Raw genomic sequence first — 26,567 nt, forward strand, 5'->3', positions numbered from 1 at the left:
TGCTAGGCCTGTCGCCAGTTCACCGGTTCTCAGTGAGGCACTTTAGCAGCCCCTGACGCCCGCTACCTCAGAGCCACAGGCCGCTTCCAACTCCCACGTGGAGCCGATGAGGCCGCTGGAAACTCAAGGTATTGGACACTCGAAACTATTCCCTCAGATGGGTCTGGAGCCGCTGAGCAGGCATCGGCTTCTGAGGGTGTTTTCTGACCTACACAGATATATGTGAAACCTACTTCAGCTTCAAAGGGAAAGACTAAAGCAACTCTAAAGACAAAGAAACAAGTACAGCATTCTCCTGGACAGGCCTCCATGCCTAAGAAACAGATGCTTAAAATGGCCAAAGACCTTATTACTTTGATCAGGGGTTCCCATCCCCTTCTGATAAGAGGCCTAGGCAAGAGCTAGAATACGAATCTTCAGACCAGGTTTCCATTTCCTCTGATTCCTCATCTGAACAAGAATATTCTCTTCCTCCCTATGAGGACTCTGATGCTGAAGAATCTATCCCTTCAGCCTCCCCTTCTCTGGGTTATTCTTTTGGGGAGACACTGCATACTATGAGGGAGCATTTCCACTGAGAGAGCCAGGATTACTCAGAATCCAAGAAAAGGCTCCAAGACACTTCCTTTTATTGCCTGAACACAGGCCCCTTGCTATCCCACCTGTTTTAGACATTGTAGATGATGTATTTTCAGAGTCCAGTCTATCTCCAGACTCTTTACCACCAGCTCCTGTTAAGCCAGACAGATACTACAGGGTTCCTGATTCACATAAATGTCTTTATAAAAACCCTGCTGCTGACCCAGAAACCATCTCTCATGGTCCCAAAGGGGTCAAGGCTTCTACTGCAAAAAACCTATCCCCTCTGATAGGGATTCTAGGGCCCTAGACAGATGGGGTAAAAAGATTTATACTTCTGCAACCTTGGCTGTAAGAGCCTTAAATTGCCAATTTCATATGCTTAAATATCAGCAATATGTTATGTCACTGCTTAAACAGAAAATAACAAATTCAAAATGTGCAGACAACAAGGAAATGCAGGATTTAATGCATGCAGCTGAACAAGTTGGAAAGCATACTTTGCAATGTGGTTTTGATTCTCTAGAGGCCTCCTGCAGGGCCGCTGTTACAGGTTCTGTCATTAGGAGGCATGCTTGGTTAAAAGAACAGAGTTTGCCTGATCATGTTAAAGCAAAACTATTAGATGCTCCATTACAGCATGATACTTTGGTGTTAAGGCAGAAGAGGTGTTGAAGAAAATGGAGGACAAAGTTAAATCTATGCAAACAGTCAAAGATTTCTTGCAGGTACAGCCTCCCAGATTTAGCAGGAACTGGCCTACAAAGAATTGGTCCTTTCCAGTGTCCGATAGGCCACAAAGAGGCAGATACAGACGCCCCAGAGGCAGATCACAGCCCCAGGGCTCATACAGGCCTAAACAATGGGGTGCTTCTACCTCCAAGAGCAGAGAGGAAAAATCACAGCCATACAGGAAACGGTCTCAATGACTTTCCCCTTCCAGCTCCAAGCAGTTATCTTTTGGCAGCCCCTTTGGGGGGGAAACTAGCACTTTTTGCACAAAATTGGCACATGATCACCCAGGACAAATGGGTTCTAAATATAGTATCACAAGGCTACAGGTTCCACTTTCACACTCTGCCAAGGCCAAATGGTATGCCAGACCTGCCACACAATCAATGGGCAGAGGCACAAAAATAAGTTTCATCCCTCATGGACAATGAGGGCCATTCAACAAGTACCAGAGCAAGAGCAGGGACAAGGATTCTATTCAAGACTGTTCCTGGTACCCAGAAAGGACAAAGCCTGGAGAGGACCTATCTATTCTAAACACATATCTGGATATTCCAAAATTCAAAATGTTGACTCTACAGCAGCTTCTGCCCATGTTGGGCAAGAAGGCTTGGCTTGTGACTTTAGATTTAAGAGGCATACCTGCATGTCCCAATCAGACAAACAGCGGAAGATACCTCAGATTCAAAGCTGGCTCAGTGCACTACCAATTCTCTGCACTGCCCTTTGGCTTATCTACTGCACCCAGGGTCTTCACAAAGTGCCTGGCACCAGTAATTGCATACTACAGTCAAAGAGGAATACAAATATATCCTTACTTGGACGACTGCCTCATTCAAGCAGAGAACAAGGACATTCTACTACAGCATCTGGCGTTTGTAAAAAGATTACTATCATGCCTAGGGTACACAGTCAATGAACAGAAATCAAAACTAGTACCCTCTCGAGATAATATTCCTGGGTGCAAGCTTAAATACAACTGCCCAGATGGCTTATCTCACGCCAGACAAACGAAGACAACTGACTACCTATTTCAAACTGTTGGCAACAACGGCCCAGTTATCTGCAAGAAAACTTCTGCAGGCTTTGGGCTTCATGGCATTGAGCATCAATCCTCCTACCTATCTAATTACATCATCTAGAAAGCACGTATTCGTTCCAAACACTACAGGAGAAGGTTGTGCTATGTGAAAGATCAGCTCTGGTAGAATTTTTAATAAAGTCTAGAACTGAAGCTGCTGTTAAATAGGGTTAATTAGAATGGCATATAAGATATTGCTTTAACTGAGTCAGTCCGAGGAAGTTAGAAAAGATTGGGAAGCAAGACTGGAAAGACTGTTTCCAAAGAAACAGTGGGAGGATATTGTTACAAGGATCCATTGTCTTTGGGACAGATACTGATAAATATTTTTTGTCAGCTAAGTTTGACTGTAATGAGTAGGTTTTGATGAGGGCATTTATCATCACAAAGCAGAGCATCAACTGCAAGTAATGACTTTTTTAAAATCACAAGGGCAGGAAAAAAGATTTTTGGATTATAACAACTGACCAAGTACAAGGTGCCGAGCCTAGTGAAATGCTAGGCTGTATCCTTGGGGAGTAGATTCCTGGAAGGCACTCTTACCTTTCTGTGAATATGTGGTCAGTTCACAGACAGGTGTTTTAATCATTTCTTGTGGCTACACCTGAGAGGGAGTTGGAAGGTTATTGAAAGGGACATATGAAGGCTTCAGGGATAATAGAGAATGGAGGAAAAATGGAATCCGTTGCCCAAGGGTCTAATGAACTTGTAGAATCCTAGGTGTATGGGAGGGTCAGCTGAAACAGGTTGGCTACACAGTTAGGCTGACTGCAGGGACAGCTTGTCTTTTTATGCAAACGCTTGCAAACATTACTCTATTTCTGATGTGCTGAAAAAAATGAGATATGTAAACCAGCAGAGCAGTCCCACACAGTATTCTTCCGTTAGGTCACTACAGTATTTGATTTACTTAGTTAAAGCCTCACCTAATCTTCCTTCCCTGGACACTAACTTTAGCTGTTTTGAAAACCAAAACATCTTTATTGAATTATCACTTGTGACATAGGCAGAAGTAACATTTATATAAATGTAATCAAACCATATTAACAGGTTCACATTTACAAACATGCTTCACATAGGTTTCACATATTCAAAGCAATATTACATAAACTATTCAGTTCCTCATTCCTCCTCCAAAAGATTTTTCTGCATGTATTGTTCCCACAATTTCCATTTTTCTATGTAATTTATGCCTACCTACACTTTTCTAAGGATCACACTTCCTGTTCTTTTAACTGTGTTGCAATATTCAGTATTTCAGATATAGTCTGTTTAGATTGTGATTTCCATTTTCTAGTAATTGCTTTTTTGGCAGACACCAGAATTCAGATCATATATTCCAGCTCCGAGAAATCCTTTCTTAGTTACTCATTTGCTTGCTCAGATGTTCTTCGTGTTTCACTGTTGCAGTCATTACATTTGGGTAATCTGCTAGCAGGTTGCCCTCAGTCGGCCTGATTAACAAAGTCTTGGGTCCTGCATTGGTTGCTGTCCCTTCTTCCAGTCAGGTTGTCAGGGGTGTAAAACATGCAGCCGACACCATTATATCAGTCCTTCTTGCCGCGTGGTGCCCGAAGCAGAAGCAGTTCGCAAGTGCCGGTCAGCCAACTTCTGAAATTTTTATTTTCAAGTTTCAGAACTGAAGTCTTCAACTAAAAGCTAAGTACCCCATTGGGGAAACTTTTTCTTGCTTCTTAAAGATGTTCGTAAAAGTTAATAATTGTATTACTTGTGGAAAGCAAATACCTCCTAAGGATTTTCATTTGTACTGTATTCCTTGCCTAGGCCCCCTGACCACAATGTGCCTTGCTGTCGGTTTTGTGCTAAATTTAATCATTGCGCTATTAAACGTCGGTATATTTTTGCTTCTAAGTATCTTGGCTCGAGATTTAACTATCCAGAAATGTCGTCAGTTAGCAATCCGACTTCTGGAATACCTAAAAAAACGCAAAGACGCAAAGAAAAAGACAGACAGACCATCGAGGTCCAAAACCATTGACGAAGCTTCTAAGCCAGTCACCAGTTCGCTGGTACTCAGTGAGGTGTTTTCACAGCCCCTGATGCCCTCTACTTTTGATTCGCAGGCCTCTACTGAGACCCGTTCAGAGTCCGGTATGCCGTGAGATGCTTTTAAGTATTGAACCCGCTGATGTCTCTACCTTAGATGGGTCTGGAGCCGCTGAGCAGGCACTGGCTTCTGAGGGTGTTTTCAGGCATAAAGATTTGTATATTAAACCAATGCCATCTTCAAAACTAAGGCCAAAAACTTCTATGTCTAAACTGACACTTGGGCCACGTGTACAGGCCCCAATGCCTAAAAAGCAAATTATCAAAATGGCTGAGGATTTAATTACCTTGATCAAGGGTACCCATCCCCCTCCTGCTAAGAGGCCTAGGCAAGGCACTGACTATGAATCTTCAGATCAGGTTTCTATTTCTTCTGATCAGGAATTATCTATTCCCACTTATGAGGACTCTGATGCAGAAGATTCCATCCCTTCTGCTTCTCCTCCTGAGGATTTTTCTTTTGGAGAAACTTTGCATACCTTAAGGAAACACTGTCACTGGGAGAGTCAGGATTTCTCAGAATCTAAAAAGAGACTTGGGGATTTCCTTCTTTCTCAGCATAGGCCTTTGGCTATACCTCCTGTTCTAGACATTGTTGATGTTTTCTCAGAGTCCAGTATGACTCCTGATTCCCAACCTCCGGCTCCTAGTAAGCCAGACCGATATTACAGAGTTCCTGACTCCTACAAATTCCTCCTTTAAAAACCCTACTGCTGACCCTGAAACCATTTCTCAGGGTCCCAAGGGCATTAAGGCTTCTACTGCTAAAAATCCTACCCCTTCTGATAGAGATTCCAGGGCGCTGGATAGATTGGGTAAGAAGGTTTACACGTCTGCAACCTTGGCAATCAGGGCTTTAAACTGTCAATTTCTTATGCTTAAATATCAACAGCATGTCATGGGTCTACTTAAACAGAAAATTATGTTTATTTCTGACTGTGTGGAAAATAGAGTTGCAGGATTTATTACATTCAGCTGAACAAGTTGGAAAACATACTTTGCAATGTGACTTTGATTCCTTAGAGGCCTCTTGCAGGGTTGCTGTAACTGGATCTGTGATAAGAAGGCATGCTTGGCTCAAGGAGCAAAATCTGCCTGACCGTGTTAAAGCAAAATTGCTGGATGCTCCTTTACAACAGGACAGTCTGTTTGGTAATAAGGCTGAAGAAGTTTTGAAAAAGATGGAAGATAAAGCTAAATCTATGCAAACTGAAAGATTTCCTACAAGTGCAGCCACCCAGGTTCAGTAGACACTGGCCTACTAAGAACTGGTCCTTTCCAGTACCCACTAGAGCCGCTCAGGTCAAACCCAGACATTCCAAAGGCTTCCGGTTTCAGTCACAAGGAACTTATAGAACAAAGCAATGGAGTGCCTCCACCTCCAAATCTGGTAGTAACAAGGCACTTTCCTATGGTAAACAGTCTCAATGACTTTCCACTGCAATTACCAAGCACTTATCTTTGGCCGCCCCTTTGGGGAGAAAACTGGCACTTCATGCACGAAACTGGCAACTGATTACCCAGGACAAATGAGTTTTAAATATAGTATCCCAGGGATACAGATTTCATTTCCACACATTGCCAGTCCCAAACGGATGGCAAGGTCTGCCTCCAAATCAGTGGGCAGAAGCCCAGAAACAAGTTATGTCCCTCATGAATATGGGGGCTATTCAACCAGTACCAGAAAAGGAAAAAGGGCAAGGTTTTTATTCAAGACTTTTCCTGGTACCCAGAAAAGACAAATCATGGCATCCAATTCTGGACTTATCCATTCTAAATAAATTTCTGGACATTCCAAAATTCAAGATGCTAACTCTCCAACAGTTACTACCTATGCTAGGCAAGGATGCCTGGTTGGTAACTCTAGACTTAAGAGGCTTACCTGCATATCCCAATCAGGGAATCTTGCAGAAGATACCTCCGCTTCAAAGCAGGCTATTTGCACTACTAGTTCTCTGCGCTGCCCTTTGGCTTATCTACTGCGCCCAGGGTCTTCACAAAGTGCCTGGCACCAGTAATTGCATTCTGCAGGCAGTGAAATATTCAAATTTATCCATACCTGGACAATTGCCTAATTCAGGCAGAAAACAAGGACACTCTTCTACAACATCTGGCGTTTGTAAAAAGACTTCTAACTTGTCTAGGGTACACCATAAACGAAAATAAATCACAACTGGTACCCTCTCAAATAATTACATTCCTGGGTGCAAGCTTAAGTGCAACTGCCCAGATGACTTACCTTACGCCAGAAAAGCAAACTCAATTGATGCCTTACTTCAAACAGGTGGCCACAAAAACCCAGCTATCTGCAAGACCAATTCTGCAGGCCTTTGGGTTCATGGCCTCCTGCATTCTTCTAATTTCATATGCAAGACTGCATATGAGGAAACTTCAATGGTACCTAAAAGTTTATGGAGTCAACATTGTCACAGCCTGAAAACAATGATTCCTATCATTCCTTGCCTGCAGCTAGAGTTCCTATAGTGGGCAGAGGCCTACCACCAAAACAAGGGACAGTCATTCATTCCACCCCCTGCCGCCCAAACCCTGACTACAGATGCATCAGATTATGCTTGGGGGGGGACATCTGGCAGGGAGATGCATTCAGGGCCAATGGAGCCCAAATCAAATGCACCTACATATCAATCAGAAAGAGATGCTAGCTGTACAGAATGCTCTGACAGCCTTCAAGGACTATCTTCATCCAGGACAACTACTGATAAAGATAGACAACACCACAGTCATGTGGTACATAAACGAGCAGGTGGGTACCCATTCCTACCCCCTTTGCAGACTAGCCATGGCATTGTGGAACACAGCCTTGACTTATCAAATACATCTACAAGCTCAATTCCTGCCAGGAAAGCAAAATACTCTGGCAGACGAACTAAGCAGAAGTCTTATGGACCCACACGAATGGAAACTGGATCCACAGATCTTCAGCATGTTGGCATGCAAATGGGGGAGCCCAGACATAGATCGTTTTGCATCACCCCAAAGCTATCAGTTGGACAAATTCTGCACAAGAATTCATCACAAAAAAGCTTGGAAAAGTGGATGCTCTATCCTTTAGCTGGAAAAACCTATCAGTCTATGCTTTCCCCCCTCTGCCTCTGCTCTCCAAGGTCTTACTAAAAGTCAGACAGGAAAAACCAAAAATGATTCTGATTGCTCCATACTGGCCTCACCAAAACTGGTACCCGCTCCTACGCAATATGTTGCACCTTCCTCCATGGTACCTGCCTCAGACATCTTACCTACTGTCTCAGCAGAACTGTCAAATTCTGCACACTCTGCTCCAAACTCTGAATCTTGCAGCATGGATAATCAACTAATTTCACCAGTTACATCTCTCAGCAAACCTATAATGGATGTCATTTTGGAGGCTAGAAGGCCTAGTACTAGAAAATCTTATGCTGAGAAATGGAAAAGATTCTGTGCCTGGAACAAAGCACAAGGAATAAGCACAGCAATGCCCAATATTCCTCAGATTCTGCAATACTTAACTGAGATGCTTCACAAGGGCCTATCTTTTTTTTCTTCCGTAAAAATCCATGCCTCTGCCATTTCAGCTCATTACAACACAGAGCCTCCCCTTTTTTCTCATCCTCTACTAAAACAGTACCTCAGAGGGGCCACAAATTTAAGACCTCCCAGGAGAGCACCATCTCCTGCATGGGACCTCAATTTTGTTTGAGAAAAACTCACTCTACCTCCTTTTGAGCCAGCTGCTACTGCAGAAGTAAAATTTCTCTCTTGGAAAACAGTTTTTCTTTTAGCAGTCACTTCAGCTAGAAGGATTTCAGAACTTCAGGCTCTTATAGCAGTGGAGCCTTTCATTATTTTTTCAGGACAGGGTGGCTCTCAGGACCAATCCATCCTTTATGCCTAAAAGTGGTATCTAGTGTGGCCCTTAATCAGACCATTCATCTACCAACTTTCTTCTCAAATCCACAGAACAAGGGTGAGCGGATTCTGCATTCATTGGATGTACACAGACAACTAAGATTCTACTTAAACAGGACAAAGTCTCTAAGAAAATCTGAACCATTACTGGTGGCATTTGCTGCAGGGGCAGAGGGAAAAGCTATTTCAAAACAGACCATTTCCAAATGGATAAGCCATTGTATTTGTTTCTGCTATATGCACCATGGTAAACCTGTCCCCAAGGGGATCAGATCTCATCCCACCAGGGCTGCATCTACTTCTGCAGCCTTTCTCAGAGGGGTTCCTCCCAGAGACATTCTAGAAGCTGCTACCTGGAGCTCAGTTCGTACATTCACCAAAATTACCATTTACCTCTCTTCTCTAAATCCAGAGCAGGCTTTGCCACTGCTGTCCTGCAGGGCCTTATAGCTGCTTCTAATGCTGTATAAATCCATCCTCCCAACCATAGCTTTGGGATTCTACCCAAATGTAATGACTGCAACAGTGAAACACGAAGAACATAGTACAATTGTGTACACTTACCATAAATGTAGATCTTCAAGTGTATTCACTGTTGCAGTCCTGGTTACCCTCCTTCCAGCCCCATTTTTTTCTCTAGCTATGCCTCTCATTTTTGTTACTGTCTTTAAAAGCCTTTTATTCTACACACACACACATATATATATATATATATATATATATATATATATATATATATATATATTTGCTCCCCATTTGGGGGGCACCTGACAGCTGGGGCAAGAAAAACGTCGGCTGCATGATTTATACCCCTGACGACCTGACGTCATGGAAGAAAGGACAGCAACCGACGCAGGACGCAAGGCTTTGTTAATCAGGCTGCCTGAGGGCAACCTGCCAGCAGATTACCCAAACGTAATGACTGCAACAGTGAATACACTCTAACATCTACATTTATGGTAAGAGTACACAACTGTGCTTTTTGCTGACAGAGTACTTTGTAGGGAATTTTTAAAGTCTGAAATCTGCTTACGGTTTGAGAACATGTGCTCCCAGGTACCTTTCTTTGTTGCCTCTCATACCTCCAACATTTGCTGTCTACCTGAGGAAAATTACTTTGCAGTCTTGGCGTATAAAAGCATCTATGCAAACAGTTCCAGGCAAAATTCCTAAATCTTCTAGATTTTCTTTTATATTTGGGAGCTATACATGTGTCTTCCCATTGTTCCTTTGTGAATTGCACATCTAATGTCTCTTCCCAATCTTTTTGACCTCTTCTGATCGATTCCTATAGTAAGACTATCAAAATTATTTCTGTTAGTGTAGAGGGATTAGCGTTTAGGTGTAATAGATGTTTACAGTGTTTGTAGTTGCTACTGGTACTGTGCTGTCTTAGATGAAAATACATTGATTTAGTGAGAAGAGTGACTGATTATTTTTTTCCTTTGCCATGTAAAGACCCATTAAGTTGCCCACAGGAGTAAGCTTTTGACATCTAGGCTGCTAGCTAAAGTAAGCTGCATTAGTCTGCCACTAGTATAAAGTTTTTTTCAAATGTGACCTTAATTTTACAGGTGTATGGCTAAACATCACATGTATGTTTTTCAGAACTAGTTCTTGTTGAAAATAATCCGTGCTTATTACATTGATTGTAACTAAGAAGACTACAAAACCAGCACTCCTTCTCCCATCTTTGTGGTGTGAAAGGATAAAGCCCTGAGTGTAAATATTGACATGGGTGCCTGTAGGAGTTGGCAGGGAAGGATGGGAGTGCGTGGCCATTGCAAGCTCACCCATCCTGGAGGGATGTGTTGGCACAGGGGGTTTGCCTAACAGGAGTACTAAATTTTGCACCCCATGTAGTTGGAACCTTGTAAGCCTTCTCTGCAGAGTTCAAATGCATAATAAGTCGTAGGGAATTCAGTGTCTGGTAACATGTTTCCTCTCGGAGAGCAACATCCAGTAGGTTCATAGGTGGGTACTAGGCTATCGTCCCAAGGGCCTAAGTAAGCGTAGCCAACAAGGTTCCCTGGCTTATGCCACCCAAGAAAGTTATTTTCCTGTGCCCCTGTCAAGCAGAGCCACAGAAGTGGTATCTGGGTGCATTTCCTATCCACTCATCAAGATTTTTCTTGACGAGTGCTAATGAGGAACTTTGCTTGACATAGATGGGTAGCTTGTTCCAAAGTATGGGAAGTTTCTGGAACAGGAATCTATCCCTCCAGCATGTTTTGTTTGTTGTGGTGACAAGGTTTAGGTCCCTAGAGCCTATAGCTTGGAGGGATTGGGATTTCTTTAGGTGTAGCATGTCCAACAGCTCTGGGTTTGACATAGCTTTATATGATAGGCAGAGATCACCTCTGAGTAGGCGATATGCTATGGAGTAAAGCTGAAGTTTTTTGAGACTGTCAGTGTAGGGCATCTGTTTGAGGCCAGTAATCCTCTTTGTGAGGTACTTCTGTGGCTTTTCCAGCTGCTGCAGATGTCTTGTGAGGTACATTCCAAAAGGGGAGTTGTACTCTATAATGGGTCTAATGAGTGTCAAGTTGAGGGGAGCTATGACCTATTTTTTTTTCCTGGATGAGAACCCTTTTGTGATGCGGTGTGCCATGTAGAAATATTTCCTGACTGCTGTGGCGATGTAATTATCAAAGGAGAGACTACTGTCCACCTGGGTCCCAAGGTCTCATCACATATCTGGGAGGAAACTCCCAGATATGCTCAGAACTAGTTCAAAATGATGTGAAGATTACTGATCCTACAGACATTGCCAACATACTGGCTGACAGGTTCAGTGCAAACTTCTCCCCCCCCCTCCCCCCCAAAAGGAGAGATATCTATACCAAGTGATTGCAGCCCCCCAAACATCTCCAACGCCCAAGTGAGAACTCTCTCCAAAGCAAAAAACACAGCATCCATGGGACCTGATGGTGTCCCCGGCTGTGTGCTCCACGAACTCAACGAGGAATTAAACCCACAGCTAGGACAGCTGTTTAATCATAGTCTTACCTCTGGATACACCCAGGAGTGGCGACTGCAACTGTGGTCCCACTTCACAAAGGCGGTGCCTCCACCGACCCTGGAAATTACCGGCCCATTAGCTTGACAAGCCTTATCTGCAAAGCCATGGAGAGGATCATAATGGACCTCATAAATAAAGACATAGGGAATTTGCAGACTTTGGATCCATCCCAGTTTGGCTTTGTCAAAGGCAGATCATGCCTTCTAAACTTGGTTGACTTTTTCAAACAGTCACCAAAGCCATTGATGAGGGAAAGGCAGTCCATACAGCCTACCTCGATCTGGCGAAGGCCTTGATACAATACCCCACTGGGTATCATTGAAAAACTCATCAGCTTAAATGTTAACCCATACATCACAAGATGGGTTGCAAACTGGCTGAGTGACAGAACCCACAGGGTCAGAGTTGCTGGCGCCATGTCAGACTCAAAGCCTGTCACAAGTGGTGTACCACAGGGCTCAGTCCTGGGCCCACTCTTGTTTGGCATCTACTTTTCAAGTACAAGCAAACACAGGAGGGTTATGGCTGACAAAGTTTGCAGATGACTACAAACTGGGCCATAGTAGAAAACACATCTGACACAGATATCCTTCAGAAGGGTCTCACAGAAACGGATAACTGGTGCCAGAGCCATGGCCTAAAGTTAAATGCCAAAAATGCATAGTCATACCCTTCGAAAAACAAGGTTACCCCTAGCTACCAAATAGGTGGCAATCCACTGAGCACAGAAGAAGTTATCAGGGACCTGGGGACCCAGGTTGATAGTAGTCTGTCATTCGACACCCATGTAGCTAAAGTAGTTAGGAAGACCTTCTACATTGCCCACCTTATCATGAAGGGATTCTCATCTAGATCAAGGGAGGTCATAGTCTCCCTATACTCATCACTCATCAGACCAATGATTGAGTACAATGCCCCATTCGGAATGTATCTGACCCGACACTTGCAGCAGCTGGAGAGGCCACAAAAGTTCCTCACCAAAAGGATAAAGGGTCTCGAACATCTGTCCTATGCTGCCCGACTGAAAGAACTCCAGCTCTATTCAGTCGCTTACCGCTTGCTCAGAGGTGACCTTTGCCTAACATACAAGGCCATGTCAAACCCAGATTTGATGAATATGCTTCACCTCAAAAAATCTAGATCAGTCAGAGCCACAAGGGCGGGAGACTTGAACCTTGACACGGCTATTAATAGGACGTGCTGGAGGGATAGATTCATCACCCAAAGACTCCCTATGCTGTGGAATAAAATCCCGGTATATGTGAGGCAGAGCACCTCGCTGGCCTTGTTCAAGAGAAATCTTGACCAATGGATGGGAGATCGCAGATATACCCCAGGGATTACCTCAGTGTCACTGCTCGACAGAGGCACAGCAAAATAATGGGTATAGTTCCCCATACTAAAGGGGTGGCGTAAGCCACAAAACTATGGGCTAGGCTTGTAAATGCCCTCGGGCAGATAGCCTAGTATGAACCTATGAACACATTTGGCGTTAAGTAGACTGCCGCCTATGTGGTAGTTCAAGGGTACAGAGTTTTTACCAAAGGGGATGACCGTGCACTTTTTGGCAGTGAGGTTGAGGCCATGGCTGTGACACCAGGCATCTGTCTCAGTGAGGCCCTTCTGTAGGATGTCCACATCATTTGGGGACTCTACTATGGCTCCTAGTTTGCAGTCATCTTCGAACTTCATTAGTCAAAGGCCTTCTGTGTTCTCCTGTACTTCAGAGAAGTCGATATCAAACAGGAGTGGTCCCAGGACTGAACCCTGTGGTACTCCACTTTGTCACTGGTTTGAAGTCAGATTTGGAGTCTGCAACTTTTACAGTGTGGGTTCTTTCAGTGAGCTAGTTGGCAACCCATCTTGTGACATTGGGAATTATACCTAGTTTAGTGAGTTTAGCTATAATTCCAGAATGGGGGATGGTGTCGAAAGCCTTGACGAGGTCAAGATAAGCTGTGTGAACCACCTTAGCCTAGTCTACGGCTTTGCTGACTGCCTCAAAGACGTTTATCAGGTTCAGGAGGCATGATCTGCCTTTCACAAACCCGAACTGGGTGGGGTCCAGAGTTTGGAGGTTACCAATGTCTTTGTTTGAGTTCCATGATGATGTGTTCCATGGCCTTACAGACCAGGCTCGTCAGGCTAATAAGGCTATAGTTCCTGGGATCAGTTGTGGCTCCCCCTTTGTGGAGTGGGATAACTATTGTGTGCCATTCAGTGGGCACAAAGCCTGACGTGAGGTTATGATTGAACATATGGTGCTTGGGTGGGGAGCCAGTTCGTTATGAAATTTGTGTAAAACGCAGCTTGGAATGTTGTCTGGTCCCATGGATGCTGTGTTTTTGGCTTCAGGGAGTGCAGCTTTTACCTGCGTAGTTGTGATTACAGGTACTCTGCATTTTTCCTGTATAGATATGGGCCCTTTAGGGGGTGAGAGGGGGGTAAAGTTAGCACTGAGGGGGTGAGGGGGTAAAGTTAGCACTGAGGGGGTGAGGGAGTAAAGTTAGCACTGAACCTATCTCCCAGGATGTTGGCAATATCAGTTGGTTCTGTAATTTTTGTGCCGTTGTGCTGTAACTCAGAGCAGATTTGGGTGTTGCCATTCAGATTCTTGACATAGCTATAGAATGCTTTGTGGTTGTCCCTAGAATCAGTGACAATTTTGTTTTTGTAGCTAGCTTTGGAGGATCTTATAAGGGATCTCAGCTTCTTAACTGAGGCTGACCAGGAAGCTCCTTCACTCATGGGATTTTACTCTCTCTTTTACAACAGTTTCTTCCTTCTGTTCTAGAGTTTGTTTATGCCAGGGGACCAGCAAACTGGCTTCTTTTTTTTGGAAGATAGCGTCTTGGTTCTGTTTGGGATAGCACGATCCATGCACTCGTGTAAGTGCTTAGAGTGCATTTGTGTGGGATTCAGCGGTTGTAACTGTATTGTCCATCTGCATGGCTGTCATGAAGTTCGCCACTTCTGTCTTAAGAAGCATGAAGTTGGATTTGGATAAATTTTTTACTGTGGTTTCCTTAATGGGGACTGGGGCAGGATGTGGATATCTGGGGTGATTAGCTTATGGTCGGATCTGACCAACAAGGAGTTGACTTCAGGTGTTGAACACCGGTCACTCATGTTGGTAATGACTAGGTCTAGGACATTGTTGCCCCTGGTGCGGGTTTGGATAAGTTGATCAGGGCATTGGAATTTATGAATTCCAGGAAGCGTTGAGCGAAGGAGTTGGTACATGAGTAGTTTTCCCAGTTAATGGTGGGTTAGTTGAAATCGCCCATTATTAGTGTGTTTGGTTGAACCCTAATATTTTTCCAGTATATCAAGAAAAGAGGAGAGGGAATCCTGGGGCATGGTGTGGAATCTGTAGCAAGCTACAATTTGGATTGCAGTTTTGCCCAGAGTTAGTTGCACTTGGATAACCTCGGATGCATTATGCTGAGCAGCAACCTGGAGGTGTGGAGATCCTGAATGAATATGGACACACCTCCGCCTTTGGTGTTCCGGTCCAGGTTAGGTGGCCGAAAAGTGTGGTATGAGTTATAGCCTGGTAATGCAGGGGTGCTGTCTGGAGCCTTGAACCAGGTCTCAGTCACTGCACAGATATCAGTGTTCACCATTTTAAGGAGTGCCTCGAGGGAGTGCATTTTGAGATTTAGACTTCTAGCATTGAGTAGCATTATCCTCAGTTTTTGCTTGCGTGTTCCTGTTACAGTGGTGAATTTGTCATTTGAACCTTGCCTAAAAAGGCACTATAGGGGCGCCAAGAGCCTTAGCCAGTATCCGGAATCCCAGGGGTGACAGGTGCAGGCCATCTCTGGCAAAGCATCGTGGTCTGTCGACCATGTCGTCCCAGGCAGACAGATACTGGATCCCCTTAGAATGACACCAGAAGCTTAGCCAATTGTTGAAGTCAATCATTTTGTCCTTGTACTGCAGTATCATTCTGGGCAATGGCAGGATGCTACTCAGAGCTAGGGTCATGCCTGCCTGGGCTACAAGATTGGAAAGGTCTTCCATGTCTCTTTTCATGTAGCCCAGAGAGGTATGTCTCAGGTCATTCACACCAACATGGACAATGACAGTCATATTTGTACTTGCTGTGGAGTGACCGGAGTGCGTGGATTATGTGGCGGATACTGGCACCCAACAGGCAGCTGACAGTAACCTTCTCCTTGTTTAGCCCGGTGAGTGGGACATCAGTGTGCCTGACTATAGTCACCTATGACTAGTGTGTTGGGTACGTTTTTGCCTTATGGGTTGTGGTTTAGTGGCACACTGAGTCTGTGGGCTATATGCCATTTGGGTTGTGTTGGGGGATGGAGGTTGCTTGCGTTTCTGCTTTGGAGGTCTCTGTTGCTTGAGCAGATTATTATTGAGAGCCTCCGTAAATGTTTGGGGTTTCTATGTGTGGATTTTGGTGGTGTAAGTTTAGTGTGACTACGTGATGAGTGTGGTGTGGTGCAAGTGTTTACCTTCTCTTGACTGTCAAGTTCAGTCTTGGTTGGCGAGAGCTTTACCTCCTGTTTGGCTAAGCAAGTGCATCTCTCACAGGTTGTAGTGTTGGGTGGTAGGAGGAGAGGGTTGTCTCTGTACATGAGGCAGTTGCTACATTGCCCCAAGATGCCCAGATTCATCAAATAGACAGGAGAGAACACTGGGGCTGACCCTTGGACATTCCTGAATAAAAAACGGTTTTCCTCTAGACAAGTGAGGAAAGTGAGTACAAGAGCTGTATTTCTCTAAGCAAGTAAGGAAAGTAAGTACAAAAACTGTTTTCCCTGTAGGTAATGAGGAAGGTTGAGTGCTGTAGTAATTTGTAGCTTTAGTGCTTACAACAAGTTCTGAACAAGTGCTAAGCACGAATAAGCAAATTCAATTGCTAAAACTAAGAATCTGTATCTGAAACTAACTAGTTACAGGAAAGAAACGAATGCAGATGCGGGCTTTTAAATCAGAAAGTTAAAAGAGATGGAGAAATTGCCCAAACGGCCAATAACTACAATTTCTGGGCCAGAAACCACTTATGTGGTAGATAGGTTACCTAGTGCTTACCACTCCCGCTGATAAGCTAGCAGGTTTCCATCCAACACAGAAAGGCTTGGGGGCATCGGGAGGTTACAAACAGTACTGGATACAGCAAATCTGTATCTGGACTAGACTAGTTGCAGGAAAGGGGGGAAACCAGTGCAAATGCGGGCTTTTAAATCAGAAAGCTGAGAGAGATGGAAAAACTGCCCAAACGGCCAATAACTACAATTTCTGGGCCAGAACCACTCCTTATGTGGTAGATAGGTTACCTAGTGCGTACCACTCCCACTGATAAGCTAGAAGGCTTCCCTCCAACACAGTGCAGTAGAGCTCAGAAATGCTGAAACAGGAGAGGAAGTTCTCCACCAGGGAAGAGGGTAGGCCATTCTGTAGGACTAGCAGACTAGCCTGCTTCTTACTACCTGCCTCTCATTGTAGAGCATATGAGCGGATTGGGATTCCTGATCAGGAATGAATGAGCTTTTGTGATCTCACATAGCCTGTGGATGCTCTGCTCCTACTGCCAGGTGTACAAGTGGACGGTTAGGTGTAGGTAGAGAAGCTGCTGGGCTGTGACTGTGGATGGGGTTGGTGAGGTTAAAAAGAAAAGGCCTTTCCTGCTTACATACCTCTATCTCTAAATATACTCGCTGCTTTAAGAGGAGAAACTTACCTTACTCCATTTTTCCAAGATCATCTCCTCTGCAGTTGAAGTTTTGATGAAACACGGGAATTGACAGAAAAAAAAAATGCTAGATGTTCATCGTGTTTCACTGTTGCAGTCATCACTGTAGGGTTTCTCCTGCTGTTAGGCAGTCCTCGGTCGGCCAGAATCCCAAAGTCTGGGTCCGGCGTCGGCTGTTCAGTCATGCTCCCTGAAGTCAGAGCGCTAGGAGTACAAAGCTGCCAGCCAACGCCATGTTCTCCAGTCTTTCTTGCCGTGCGGTGAAAGCAGTTCGCAAGTGCCGGTCAGCTGACGCCTGATATTTTTTCGTGCTTCAGTCCAAAGACTTACTTCTTCTCAAAGCTAAGTACCCCGTTGGGGAAACTTTTTTCTTGCCCTAGTCCGATGTCAGAAAAAGTTAATTGCATTTCTTGTGGGAAGCAAATACCTCATAAGGATTTCCATTCTTACTGTATTCCTTGTTTAGGCCCTGACCATGACGTAGCTAGTTGTTGGTTTTGTGCTAGATTTAACCAACGTACGATTAAGCGGAGGTACGATTTTGCTTTTCACTACTTTGGTAGGCGATTTAATTATAAAATGTCGTTGGACATGCTTCGACTACCGGAGTTCACAAACGACGCAAGGATAAGGACAGGCCTCCGAGGTCCAAATCGGACGACATTTTACAAGCAGAGCCAGCCTCAGGTTCGGCCATAGTCAGTGAGGTGCTTTCGCAGCCCCTGTCGTCTGCCATTTCAGAACAGATTGCCGAAACGGACTCCCAAGAGGAGCCAACTAGGCCTTTGAGCACTCCAGCTGCAGGACCTTCGGACAGTGCTCCCTCGGATGGGTCCGGAGCCACTGTGCAGCTACCGGCTTCCGAGGGGGTTTTCAGGCCTACACAGCTTCTGATAAAGGCAAAACCAAAGACAAAGGCAAAGACTCCTTCTAAATCTAAGACACCAGCCCAGGCCTCTTCTGATCCGGGACCCAAATCTCAGAAACAGTTACTTAAAATGGCGGAGGACTTGCTAACCATGATTAGGGGTTCACATCCCCCTCCAGACAAAAGGCCAAGGCAAGAGTTGGATTATGAATCTTCTGATCAGGCATCTATTTCTTCAGTGTCTTCCTCTGAACAGGAATATTCATTCCCTCCTTATGAGGATTCTGATGCTGAGGAATCCATTCCATCAGCTTCTCCCCCTGAGGATTTTTCTTTTGGGGAAACTTTACATGACATGAGGGAACATTTTCACTGGGAGGGACAGGAATACTCAGAATCTAACAGAAGGTTCAGGGATTTCCTTCTTCCCCAACATAGACCCCTGGCTATTCCTCCTATTTTGGATATTGTGGATGATGCCTTTTCTGAGGCTAATTTAACTCCTGATTCTTTTCCTCCAGCCTCTGCTAAGCCCGACAGATATTACAGGGTCCCTGATTCTCACCAGTTCCTTTACAAAAATCCTTCTGCTGATCTAGAAACCATTTCTCAGGGTCCTAAGGGGGTTAAGGCTGCCTCTGCTAAAAACCCTATTCCGACAGATAAGGATTCCAGAGCTTTGGAGAGATGGGGCAAAAAAGTGTATACTTCTGCTACTTTATCTATTAGGGCTTTAAATTGTCAATTTCATATGCTAAAATATCATCAATTTCTACTGTCTGTTATGAAACAAAAGTTAGGTACCATTTCTGCATGTGCAGATAATAAGGAATTACACGATTTGATGCATGCTACTGAACAAGTGGGGAAGCATGGATTACACTGTGGTTTTGATGCCTTGGAGGCTTCTTGCAGGGCGGCTGCCTCTGGCACAGTCATTAGAAGACATGCTCCTGTTCAGCATAATGTTTTGTTTGGGTCTAAGGCTGAAGAGGTGATAAAGAAAATGGAGGATAAGGCAAAATCCATGCAAACAGTTAAGGATTTCTTACAAGTTCAGCCCCCTAGATTTAGCAGAAATTGGCCAACTAAAAATTGGTCCTTTCCCAGCTCGGACAGGCCTCAGAGGGGTAGATATAGGCGCTCCAGAGGGAGGGCTCAAACAGACCTCTTACAGACGTAGACAATGGAGTGCTTCCACCTCCAGGGGTGGAGAGGACAGACCTCAAACTTATAGAAAACAGACTCAATGACTCCCCCTGCATGGCTCCAGGAACTTCTCTCCTGGAAGCCCCTCTAGGAGGAAAACTCTGTCTTTTTCAACAAAATTGGACTTGCATAACCCAAGACAAGTGGGTTCTGGATGTAGTTTCAAGAGGTTACAAATTCCAGTTTCATACCTTGCCAAGACCAAACGGATGGCCAGACCTTCCAAAACACCAATGGTCAGAGGCATTAAACCAGGTGGGATCCCTCATGGCTATGAGGGCCATAGAACTGGTTCCACAATCAGAGACGGGGCAAGGCTTTTACTCAAGGCACTTTCTGGTTCCCAGAAAGCAAAACTCATGGAGACCCATCCTGGATCTGTCAGTCTTAAATACTTTCCTGGAGATACCAAAGTTCAAGATGCTTACTCTGCAGCAGCTCCTGCCAATGTTGAGCAAAAATGCATGGATGGTGACATTGGATTTAAAGGAGGCTTACCTACACTTCCCTATCAGAGTGCAGAAAATACCTCCCGTTCAAGGCCGGCTCGAAACATTACCAATTCTCTGCGCTGCCCTTTGGCTTGTCTACTGCGCCCAGGGTCTTCAAGTGCCTGGCACCAGTAGTAGCTTATTGCAGACTCAAGGGTATTCAAATTTACCCTCATCTGGATGACTGCCTTATTCAAGCAGACAGCAAGGATGTCTTACTCCAGAACCTGGAATTTGTTCAAAATCTTCTCAAGTATCTGGGATTTACTGTGAACATAAAGTCAAATTTGACACCCACACAACAGATAACTTTTCTGGGTGCTCTTCCAAACACAACAACCTAGATGGCATTCCTGACATCCGAAAAACAACTACAGCTGGCTTCAACTTTCAAAACCTTGGCTTCTATAACTCAGCTAACTGCAAGGAAATTCCTGCAGGCTTTGGGTTACATGGCCTACTGCATCCTTCTCATACCAAATGCAAGACTACATATGAGAAAAATACAATGGTACCTACCCACAGTCTAATCACACAGATTGCTGTCTTGCCTTGCCTACAAAAGGAATTCCATTGGTAGACCATGGCATGTCTTCACAACAAAGGGAAAGCCTTCAGTCTACCTCCAGCCAGCCAAGTGTTAACCACGGATGCCTCGGATTACGCATGGAGAGCCCACTTGCAGGGAAAGGGTCTGCAAGGTTTTTGGACAGAGGATCAGAAGCACCTACATATCAATTTAAAAGAGATGTTAGCTGTACAGAATGCCCTCTTGGCTTTCAGGGATCTTCTACAACCAGGACAACTACTGATACGGACAGACAACACCACAGTTATGTGGTACATAAACAAGCAGGGAGTTTCACATTCCTACCCCCTTTGCAAACTAGCCATGACTCAATGGAACACAGCTCTAGCTTGCAAAGTGGATCTACAAGCTCAGTTCCTGCCAGGGAAACAAAATACTCTGGCAGACAGCCTGAGCAGGAACCTCTCAGATCCACACGAGTGGATGCTAGACACCCAAATATTCAAGATGATTACAGAAGCCTGGGGCTGCCCGGACATAGATCTATTTGCATCCCCCCTCAACCATCAGTTACAGATTTTTTGCACTAGGACATTTCACAAGCTAGCATGGAAAGTGGATGCACTATCATTCAGTTGGAAAAACCTCAAGGGGTATGCCTTTCCGCCACTACCTCTTCTACCACGGGTGTTTTTAAAGATCAAGCAGGACAAGCCCAAGATGATGATTTTACTGGCCCCAAATTGGCTTTGTCAATTTTGGTACTCAACACTGAAGAATCTATCCCAGGAGCCTCCTTGGATTTTATCTCCGATTCCCCATCTTTTGTCCCAACACCAGGGCCAGGTTCTGCACTCTCATGTCAAAACTCGCAGCCTAGCGAATTCAGGGTCTATAATTAATCCTTCCCTTCCCAAACAGGTTATGGATGTCATCTTAGAAGCCAGACTGTCCAGCACTAGAAAATCTTATGCAGGTAAATGGAAGAGATTTTGCACCTGGATGCATGCTCAGGATTCGGATCCTCTCATTCCTGATATCCCTCTGATTTTACTTTACCTGACAGACATGCTACATAAGGGTTTATCCTTCTCCTCCATAAGGATACATGCCTCAGCTATATCTGCACATTACAATACAGACCCTCCAATCTTTTCGCATCCACTTCTGAAACAATATCTCCGAGGAGCAAAGAATTTAAGGCCCCCTAGGGCACCACCCATACCTGCCTGGGACCTCAACTATGTTCTGGAAAAACTCACTCTGCCTCCTTTTGAGCCTGCTGCCACAACTGATATTAAGTACTTCTCATGGAAGACCGCTATCCTTCTGGCCTTGACTTCAGCCAGTAGAGTCTCGGAGTTACAAGCACTCATGGCTGTGGAACCTTATATTATTTTTCACCAAGATAGGGTATCTTTAAGGACTAATCCTACTTTCATGCCTAAAGTGGTTTCTAAAGTGGCTTTAAATTAAACTATCCACCTGCCAACTTTTTTCACTAATCCACAAAATAAGGGGGAAAGGATCTTGCATTCCTTGGATGTACACAGACAACTTTGTTTTTACCTGGACAGAACCAAGGATATCAGGAAAACAGAGCAATTGTTTGTTTCTTATGCAACAAACTCCCAAGGCAAAGCTATTTCAAAACAGACCATTTCTAAATGGATTGCTCATGGAATCAGATTTTATTCACTCCCATCATGGAAAGCAAATCCCAGGAAAAACTAGAACTCTCTACCAGAGCTGCTGCTACTTCAGCTGCCTTTCTCCCTTTCTCATGGGAGTACCTACCAAAGATATTTTGGAAGCTGCAACTTGGAGTTCAGTGCATACTTTCTCTAAGCACTATAATCTCCCTCTTTACTCTAAGTCTAGGGCAGGCTTTGCTTCTGCAGTCTTGCAGGGCCTTCTAGCCACCCCTTCTCTATAACCACCACCCCTTATCTCAGCTTTGGGATTCAACCCTACAGTGATGATTGCAACAGTGAAACATGATGAACATAGTACAGTTGTGTACACTTACCATAAATGTAGATGTTAGTGTCTTCACTGTTGCAGTCTAGGTTACCCTCCCTCCTGTCCCCTCTTATACTTTCACTTGTGTGCTTACCTACTTCACCTTTCTTCTGAGGTGTATTTGCTACAGGGTATGGGGTTTGTCGTATGTTACATTTCTGTTTTACTATTAGCCTTCATTTTTAGGCACCTGACATCTGGGGCAAGAAAAACTGGAGAACATGGCGTCGGCTGGCAGCTTTGTACTCCTAGCGCTCTGACGTCAGGGAGCATGACTGAACAGCCGACGCCGGACCCAGACTTTGGGATTCTGGCCGACTGAGGACTGCCTGCCGGCAGGAAGAACCATACAGTGATGACTGCAACAGTGAAGACACTCTAACATCTACATTTATGGTAAGTGTACACAACTGTACTTTCTTGTTTCATCAAAACAGTGCTCCTCAAGTAGCAAGACTGCCCTCATATGTAGTAATGGAACCAGTTAAACTGTTGAAAAAATTGGGCAATGTATTAATAATTACAAAAAACTGTTTTAATAGAAATGTGCTCCAGTGTTCAGGTCTGGGGTTTAGAGGGATAAAGTCCTGACTGAGTCAAATTATCAGAGTTCAGTTAGCTGCTCAGGCACTGGAAGAACCAGATGGAAAGAATGAGGGTGAATAGCTGATGCTGGCTTGCCCATCCTTGGTCTGTACCACTACAGAGCTGACTGTTCTGGAAAGAAAAGTATGTGGTGAGCTGCACTAATGGTCAGTGATGTACTGACAGGGCAGCCTTCCTGGGATGAGTAGGAACATGAATGTCCAGAAGGCAGGGTTTAGCAAGCCTTTATTTAACATTTATTTACCAGGAAAGTCTGTCTGGGACAGAGCCCATTTTTAGCAGAGGTCTGGGGGGGGCAGTCCAGATACATGTCTTTGGAATGTAGGAGGAAACAGGCACACCCAGAGAAAACCCTCGTGAATGCAGGGAGGACATCCAGACTTTGCACAGAAGGCACCCCAGCTGAGAATCGAACTGGAGTACCTCTTGCTGTGAGAGGACAATGCTAACAGCAGCATCACTGCACCTCCCTGTCTGCGTCTGTGCATGTGTGTGTCTGTGTTGGGGGGAACCTCATGGCTGTCTGAATAATAGCCACATCACAAAGAAACTTATAACCCCAGTGACTGGGAATAAATGGGCAAGTAGAGGTGGCTAGATAGTTGGCAGGTGGGAAGGGTGTTAAAAAGTGTAAATAAATATTAAGTCTGTAGTGAAAGCTACCACTGGAAGGCTGGTAACCATTTGTTTTGGCTAGGACACAAGTAGGTCTTCCTTTTAATGCATATTTCTGGGGGATGCAGTAGTCTAGTAGCTGATCTGTTACAGTGCAGGTTTTACTTAATGGATGTGTTTATAAGATTCCCGTGGTAAAAAGAGGTTTGCATTCTAGTAAATATTCAAATTTTGTGCAAAATAGTGAGTTCTATTTAAATTATCACTACTACTTTTTAACATCAAATTGAGATAAAATGCTGCTGTTCAGAGAATATATTTGTTTTTACATATTTTTCTTTTGTAGGGCTCTGCAGTTTCCACCTGAAGGCTGGCTTCGGATGTGTCTAAACAATGGTAGCATCACGTGGCTTACCATTCGACCTAATGGACGTGTGTCACTAAGAACTCTTGGAGATTCTGGATTCATGCCTCCAGATAAACTAACACGTTCCTGATTGGAAAGAGGAATTTAGATTGTTTTGCCTATCTTAGACAATGAACGGTTCTAGGTCATTGTTTGTATGCTGCTGTTGCTCTGTGCACCCACATTTTTAAAATGTTTTGCATTTTTGTTTGTACACTGCAGTAGTGGAGGTATGACTGCACTTTGAAGGAAAAGCATAACTCTGTAATGTTATCGTTTATTTGTAGAAAAATGGATTCTTCTGTTTAGAAGAGTGTCAGCCATCGCCAGAACGTGTTTGCTCAAACCATCCGAACAGTACCTAATTTTACAGTGAACTGTGCACCTTCTTGGAGAATTAAACCATTAAAGTCCATGATCACAGACTTGCTGTGTTACACATGTGGGAGACACTTTTTGAAGTTATGACATACCTGGAAGGTGAGCACCTGCTGCTGGTTGATCAAAGAAATGGCTTGGTGTCTCCCTGCATAGAAGTGTACCCCCACCTCCAGGTTGTGATCATAGTTATGGAAGCTGGATCAGCATACTGTAAGGAGGCACTAAAAGGTAGCACGAGAAGAAGAATGAATAATGAGGGTTTAATAGACTTGAATAAATAATGGTGCCTTTTATAAACTCATTTGGGCCACTTATGATGATGCCATTTTGTGTCTGTTTGAACATAAAATATTGTACATATTTTGTGTAATGATCAAGTAGTAAGAAGCCAGTGTTACTTTGTAATACCATCTCACCTATGATGAATTAGACCATGAGGTCATATCATGTGATTTGACCTTGCACAAGAGGGAGTTTGCTACATGGTGCCACATGCCCCATTGTGCTGTTCTGCTCTACAGTGGCTTATTTCTGATATTTTCTTGTGGATGGATCTAGACATAGTGATGTTTTCAGCAGTGTCATTACTGTGGGTAATGTTCTGCAGTCGTTTTGGCTCACTTTGATTATTTTTTTGCAGAATTCATTGTACTTAAGCTGTGATTTGAGCCAGCTGTGTATTTTATGGTGTGACATTACAAATGGTGGTGGTCGTAATGTTTTTGTGTACAAAATCATTTACCTTTAAATGGACCATATGATAGGGATGATTTCCCCCATCAGTTTTTTTTTTGACAACATTCTGTATATTTGATGTCATAAAAACTAAATTTAGTACAGCATGTGGTATATGCATCTGAAAACTAAGCTTTGACTTGGGTGGTGCTGTTACTTGTAATTATCTTGATGGGGGAGGGGCCAACGCAAAATTTTCTGAACAGATATAAAATAGTTTCAGAATGCATTCATAGGGAAACATGTATGGAGGTAAAAAGCATGTGTTATTCTCACTTGTCATTATGAATTTGTTTGGGGTTGCACAGATCAGAAACAGTCTGTACACTCATGCATATTACAGTGGTTACAACCCATATAAGAAGTTTGCTGCTTCTTGCCCCAGTTACATGTTGTATAGCTCTTGTACAGTTGATGATGATCTTCGTGTTTCACTGTTGCAGTCATTACATTTGGGCAATCCTGCTGGCAGGTTGCCCTCAGTCGGCCTGAATTCCAAAGTCTTGGGTCCTGCGTCGGTTGCTGTCGTCCCTTTCCCTGACGTCAGGGGTATAAAAAATGCAGCCGACGCCATTTTCTTCAGTCTTTCTTGCCGCGCGGTGCCCGAAGCAGTTCGCAAGTGCCAGTCAGCCGACTCCTGAGATTTTCGTGTTCGAGTTTCAGATCCGAAGTCTTCATTAAAAGCTAAGTACCCCATTGGGGAAACTTTTTTTCTTGCTCCAGACCGATGTCAGAAAAAGTTATTAATTGTATTTCTTGTGGGAAGCAAATACCTCATAAGGACTTTCATTCTTACTGTATTCCTTGCCTAGGCCCTGACCACAACGTTTCAAGTTGTCAGTTTTGTGCTAGATTTAACTAACGCACTATTAAGCGTCGGTACGATTTTGCACTAAGCTATTTTTGGCGCAGATTTAATTATACAATGTCGTCGGTTAGCCATCCAACTACCGGAGTTCACAAAAAGCGCAAAGAAAAAGAAAGGCAACCGAGGTCCAAAACCGACTAAGCTTCTCCTAAGCCAGTCGCCGGTTCTCAGTGAGGCTTTCGCAGCCCCTGACGCCCGCTACTTTAGAGTCGCAGGCTGCTACCGACTCCCACGTGGAGTCAGTCAGTCCACTGGAAACTCAAGGTGTTGGAGCCTCTGAGACTTCCCTCAGATGGGACCGGAATCGCTGAACAGGCATAGACTTCTGAAGGTGTATTCAGACCAAAACAATTATACATTAAACCGACTTCAGCTTCAAAGGCTAAAGTACCTTTAAAAGCAAAGAAACAAGTTCACCAGCCATATGGACAGGCCTCCATGCCCAAAAAACAGATGCTCAAAATGGCTGAAGACTTAATTACCTTGAACAAGGGTTCCCATCCTAAGAGGCATAGGCAAGAGACAGACTATGAATCTTCAGATCAGGTTTCCATTTCCTCTGATTCCTCTTCTGATCAGGAATATTCTCTTCCCCCCATGAGGATTCTGATGCTGAAGAATCTATTCCTTCAACTTCTCCTCCTGAGGACTATTCCTTTGGAGAAACCTTGCATACCATGAGGGAGCACTTCCACTGGGAGAGCCAAGATTTTTCAGAATCTAAGAGG

General features: G+C 44.2%; 1 protein-coding gene across 1 annotated transcript in view; it reads left to right on the forward strand.

Moving 5' to 3' along the window:
- PGAM5 (PGAM family member 5, mitochondrial serine/threonine protein phosphatase) overlaps window positions 1–24,953 on the forward strand; it is a gene marked incomplete in the record, with an annotated part of 138,935 nt that extends 113,982 nt beyond the window's left edge. Inside the window, 1 exon segment of the mRNA XM_044068713.1 lies at window positions 23,796–24,953. Within this exon segment, the coding sequence (XP_043924648.1) occupies window positions 23,796–23,946 (151 nt within the window).
- Window positions 24,954–26,567: the final 1,614 nt, after the last annotated feature.

The sequence above is a fragment of the Protopterus annectens genome, chromosome 4.part0, assembly GCF_019279795.1.
Source record: "Protopterus annectens isolate FY-2018-M chromosome 4.part0, PAN1.0, whole genome shotgun sequence".
NCBI classification, from domain to species: Eukaryota; Metazoa; Chordata; order Ceratodontiformes; family Protopteridae; genus Protopterus; species Protopterus annectens.